This window comes from Saimiri boliviensis, chromosome 11, assembly GCF_048565385.1.
Source record: "Saimiri boliviensis isolate mSaiBol1 chromosome 11, mSaiBol1.pri, whole genome shotgun sequence".
NCBI classification, from domain to species: Eukaryota; Metazoa; Chordata; class Mammalia; order Primates; family Cebidae; genus Saimiri; species Saimiri boliviensis.
In genome coordinates, this window is record NC_133459.1 from 12,055,471 (window position 1) to 12,061,250 (window position 5,780).

At 49.9% G+C, this 5,780-nt stretch overlaps 1 protein-coding gene across 1 annotated transcript; it reads left to right on the forward strand.

The window, feature by feature from the left end:
* The first annotated feature begins 698 nt into the window (after positions 1 to 698).
* Positions 699 to 5,050, forward strand: LOC141580210 (PRAME family member 20-like). Its single transcript, XM_074380085.1, has 3 exons — positions 699 to 1,030; positions 1,722 to 2,303; positions 4,489 to 5,050. Exons 1-3 carry the CDS (start codon positions 744 to 746, stop codon positions 5,048 to 5,050), a joined length of 1,431 nt encoding a protein of 476 aa, XP_074236186.1. The 5' UTR covers positions 699 to 743.
* The last annotated feature ends 730 nt before the right edge of the window (positions 5,051 to 5,780 follow it).

Sequence of the window (5,780 nt, forward strand, 5' to 3'; positions counted from 1 at the left end):
GCTGGGAGTGTTGATGCAGGACTGTGGTCCTAGCTACTTGGGAGACTGAGGTGGAAGAATCCTTAGAGCCTGGGAGGTCACGACTGCACTGAGCTGAGATGGCACCACTGTACTCCAGCCACTCCAGCCTGGCTGACAGAGCAAGACCCTATCAGAAAAAAAAGAGAAAAGAAAGAAAAGAAAAGAAAGGAAGACAGAAGGGAGGAAAACAGGAAAAGAAGAAAGTGAGAGAGAAAGGGAAAGACAAATAGAGAAGTAAGCTTAACTACTACAAAGAAAACAAATAGAAAAACCCATTCTAGGAATGACCAGTGAATGTTCCCAACCATCTTATTTGTAGGGACTGTGAATGTCGGCATGTAGGGCTTGGGACATAACATTCCCATTGTTTTAGAACCCTGAGGAATTAGAAATTTCCCCCAACGGTGGGAGGGGTTAGGCTTCAGGCTCCGCCATACTCACTACTGAGTGGATGGAACACTGGCTGGAAAGGAAGGGCTAGTGGTGCTCCTGCCTCCTCACTGCTTGAGAAAAGCTGGTGCTAATGCCAGCAGAGACAGAACGCTAGCTTTGTGGCCACTGAGCACAGAGTCGAATTGAAGAAAACGAAGAAAAACTCTTTCACCATTGCCAGAGCACTGACTTTGGCCCTAGGAGAGGATGAGATTGCATGGGCTTGGTCTGAGAGTGATGCTCTTTCTCTGGATTTGTCCTCTGGAAGTTTTCCTTGCAGGTTGGTGAAGATGAGCATCTGGACTCCACCCAGACTCCTGGAGCTGGTGGGACGGAAGCTGCTGAGGGACCAGGCCTTGGCCGTCTGCACCCTGGAGGAGCTGCCCACGGAACTTTTCCCCCCGCTGTTCATGGAGGCCTTCAGCAGGAGACACTGTGAGGCCCTGAAGGCGATGGTGCAGGCCTGGCCCTTCCCCCGCCTCCCTCTGGGGTCCCTGATGAAGACGCCTTGCCTGGAGACCTTCCAAGCTGTGCTCCATGGACTTGATGCACTGCTGACCCAGGGGGTTCGTCTCAGGTGAGGTGGCCCAGATGGGCAGGTAGGGAGGGCCCAGGTGTCCAGAGAAGGAAGAGCTAGGTTGTGAGGAGTGGGGAGGCCCAAGGGGGAGCCCACAGGCTTCTGATGGTGCTGATGAGAAAGCTCAATGAGGCCTTGGCCATTGGCCAGCTCCTCAGGGAAAGGACTGCTCATCACGCAGGGTCCGTGGAGGTCACAGGAACCTCTCTCTTAGTGGCAATGAAGGGCACCACTAAAAGTGGGAACTGAGCAGGGCACGGACGCTCACACCTGTAATCTCAGCATTTGTGAGGCTGAGGAGGGTGGATCAAATGTGGTCAGGAGTTTGAAACCAGCCTGGCCAACGTGGTGAAATTCTGACTCTACTAAAAATACAAATATTAGCTGGGCATAGTGGTGAGTACCTGTCATCCCAGGTGCTCGGGAGGTTGAGGCAGGAGAATCACTTGAACCCAGGAGATGGAAGTTGCCGTGAGCTGAAATCTCACCACTGCACTCCAGCCTGGGCAACGGAGGGAGACCTATTCTCAGAATAAAGAGAAAGTGGAATTGAACAGGCTCCAAGGGGACAGCAGGGTGGAGAAAAGTCAGGGAAAGAAAAAAGCAAGGAGGGGCGCAGCTGGGGTGCAGGATGTGAAGTTGACGTTCAGCAGTGACCGCTTACATTCTCAGCCTCTCTATCTTCCCACAGAAGAAGGAAACTTCAAGTCCTGGATTTACGGGATGTCAGTGAGAACTTCTGGATGGTGTGGTCTGAGGCCATGGCCCGCGGGTACTTACCAGATGCCACGAGGAAGAGAAAACCAGCTCAGGACTGTTCAGTGATGAGAGGACAGCAGCGCTTGACTGTGTTCGTAGACCTTTGCCTCCAGAACAGGACTCTGGATGAATGCCTCACCTGCCTCTTTCTGTGGGTCAAGCAGAGGGAAGGTTTACTACACCTGTGCTGTAAGAAGCTGAAAGTTTTGGGAACGCCCCTCCACGAAGTCAAAAACATCCTGAATATGGTGAATCCAGAGTGTATCCAGAAGGTGGAAGTGAATTGCAGGTGGCGACTGCCCGACCTGGCAGAGTTTACCCCATACCTGGGCCAGATGAGGAATCTTCACAAGCTCGCTCTCTCCCACGTCGACGTCCCTTGCTACTTTTCCCCAGAGCAGAAGGAGGAGTTTGTTACCCAGTTCACCTCTCAGTTCCTCAAGCTGCACCACCTCCAAAAGCTGTATATGAACTGTGTTTCTTTCCTCGAAGGCCATCTGGCCCAGCTGCTCAGGTGAGGAAGGATGGTGAGCTTTCTCTGCAGACCGCAGCAGAGCCTTTCCAGGTCACAGTAAACGCTAGTGGGCATCTACTGTGACCGCCTATGAGGAGGGGACGGTGAAGGGGACACTGGAATGTCCATGCATTCCCCTGTGGGCGGCTCTGTCTTGAAATGGGTATCACACAACCATTCCAATAAAGGCAGAGGGATCAGTGGGGGTAGATGCTATGGAGAGGCTGCCATGCTAGGAAGCTGGCTACTGAAGGGTTCAGCTCTAGGGAGGGTGTGTCAGTGAATTCCTCCTGAGGACGCGCGTCTAAGTTAAGATGATGAGAAATAGGTCAGGCATGGTGTCTCATGCCTGTAATCCTAGCACTTTGAGAGCCTGAGGAAAGAGGATAACTTGAGCCCAGAAGTTTTAGAGCAGTCTGGGTAACAGCAAGACTGCTGACTAAAAGTAGGAATTAATAAAAATAAAAACAAACAAGATAAATTTTTTTATTTTGAAATGAAATTTCACTTGATTGCCCAGGGGGAGTGCAGTGACGTGATCTCAGCTTACTGCAACCCGTACCTCCCGGGTTCAAGTGATTCTCCTGCCTCAGTCTCCTGAGCACCTGGGATTACAGGTGTGGGCCACCACACCAGGCTAATTTTTGTATTTTTAGTAGAGACTAGGCTTCACCATATTGGCCAGGCTGGTCTCAAACTCCTGAGCTCACGTGATCCCCCTGCTTCAGCCTCCCAAAGTGCTGGGATTACAGGCGTGAGCAAACATGCCCAGCTCAAACAAGATAATTTTTATTTGTTCGTTTATTTATTTATTTATTTATGTTTGAGACAGAGTTTCGATCTGTCACCCAGGCTGGATGCAGTGGTGCAATCTCGGCTCACTGCAACCTCCGCCTCCCGGGTTCAAGCGATTCTCCTGTCAGTCTCCTGAGTAGTTGGGATTACAGGCACTCACCACCACACCCGGCTAAGTGTTGTATTTTAAGTAAAGACCAAGTTTCACCATGTTGGTCAGGTTGGTCTCGAACTCCTGGCCTTGGTCTTTGAAAGTGCTAGGATTACAGGCGTGAGCCACCATGCCAGGCCAAACGAGATTAGTTTTAAAAAGATGTTGGGAAGTGGGGGAGTGAAGTGGGCACTGAAGAGGGGAATGCTCATCAAACCTGCACGTTTCAGAATAATACAAGCTCTGTGCTCAACAGCTTGGGGAACACAAATGATCTCATCTCTTTTTTTTTTTTTTTCTTCCTTTTTTTTTAAGGTGGGGTTTCACCATGATGGCCAGGCTGGTCTTGAACTCCTGACCTCAGGTGATCCACCCACCTCAGCCTCCCAAAGTGCTAGGATTACCTCATCTCTAATTCCCGGTCACAATAGATTGTTTTGAGCTCCAGGTGAATTAATTACCTAGGAAACAGAAGGTCAGAGAATAGGCACAAAGACTGGTGAAAGTGATAAATGGTTTGCTGATTAGACAGGCGAGTCAGGGACCCCTGCAGCCTGGGCACCCCAGCTGATGTTGCAGAATCCCGCCTGGGTTTGTCCGTAAGCCTGTGTCCCCTCTGGGCTCCCGTGGCCCAGAGATGTGTTTTTATCCCTGAAGGATGAGTAAAGGGAGCTTCAGGGATTCTGTGAACTTGATCCATTCCTATAAATGATGGTGAAAAGACTCAGGAGGAAATGAAATTTTTCTTTGTTTTTCTTTTCTTTTTTTTTTTTAGACACAGTCTCACTCTGTTACAAAGGCTGGAGTGTAGCAGCATAATCTCTGCTTACTGCAACCTCCACTTCCTGGGTTCTTGTGATTCTCCTGCCTCAACCTCCCAAGTAGCTGAAATTACAGGCCCCTGCCACCACGCCTGGCTGATTTTTGCATTTTTAGTAGCGATGTGGTTTCACCATGTTGGCCAGGCTGTTCTCGAACTCCTGACCTCAAGTGATCCACCCATCTCAGCCTCCCAAAGTGCTCGGATTACAGGTGTGAGTTACTGCATCAGGCCTAAGATGGACTTGACCTCAGTGGCAAAGTTCTTCATCACGCAGCATCCTAAATGTTGACTATCAGACAATCGGAATGACCTTGGGCTTGGGCAAAATGGTCTTCGTCCATCACCTTGAAGTCATCCCCACCACCCTTTACTCACCCCTATGATTCCCCAGAACTAACTTCTTGCTCTCTCCCCAGCTGTCTGAAGACCCCGTTAAAGACCCTCGCAATAACGAACTGTGTGCTTTCAGAATCAGACTTGAGGCATCTGTCCCAGTCCCCCAGCATCAGTCAACTAACGACCCTGGACCTGAATGGCATCAGACTGGCCAATATGAGTCTTGTGCCTCTCCAACTTCTGCTAGAAAAGTTGGCAGCCACCCTGGAGTACCTGGACTTAGATGACTGTGGGATCGAAGACTCCCAAGTCAATGCCATCCTGCCTGCCTTAAGCCGCTGCTTTGAGCTCACCACCTTCAGCTTTTGTGGAAATCCCATCTCCATGGCCACCCTGGAGAACCTGCTGTCCCACACAATCAGACTGAACAACTTACGCCTGGAGCTGTATCCCGCCCCACGGGAGAGTTATGATGCTTCTGGTGCTCTCTGCCGGTGGAGGTTTGCCCAACTGGGGGCTGAGCTGATGGGGAGAGTGAAGGCCTTGAGGCAGACCAACAGGGTCTTGTTCTTTACCGCCTGGTGCCCTCACTGTGGCCACAGGGCATTTTATGACCTGGAGGTAAATCAATGCAGCTGTTGAATATCTGCCTGTTTGCGTGGATGTATCAAATGCTTTCTTCTGGACACTTGGAAACTAAAACGTAGGTCTTAGGCACATCCTCCAGGGAGCACAGAACCTATCGTTTCAGACACGGCTCTGAAAGTGGAAAAGGAAAAGTGATGAACCAGGGGCTGGACTTGGGGGAAACACTGACATGGATTGGATGAGACTTTGGGTATCTGTATCCTATAGAGTCAAAAATGGGAATCTGAGTGTCTAGAGTGGAATTCAGGCTTGCAAATGCCTGAGGGAGTTGCCTTTGCATGGATGGTTGCCAAGAAACAGAAATAAAGGGAAACTGAGTGGAAGCTGTCTGGTGCCCTCTATTATCAAGTAACCTGTTTTCCAGTTGAAGCCTCAGGAATCCTCAGTTATTGATGAAAAAAAACCAAAAGGCACTGAGTCTTGCAATCAGTAAGATTCAGCTCCAGCAAATCAAGGCATTTAAATGAAATTTGGTTACTGTAATCAGTTTCCTCCCATTCTTGTTTGTTTGTTTTGAGACAGTTTCACTTTTGTTGCCCCGGCTCACTGCAACCTCCACTTCCTGGGTTTAGGGTATTCTCCTGCCTCAGCCTCCCAAGTAGCTGGGATTACAGGCATGCACCACCACGCCCAGCTAATTTTTGTATTTGTAGTAGAGACAGGGTTTCACTATGTTGGTCAGGCTGGTCTTAAACTCCTGACCTCAGGTGATCCACCCACCTGA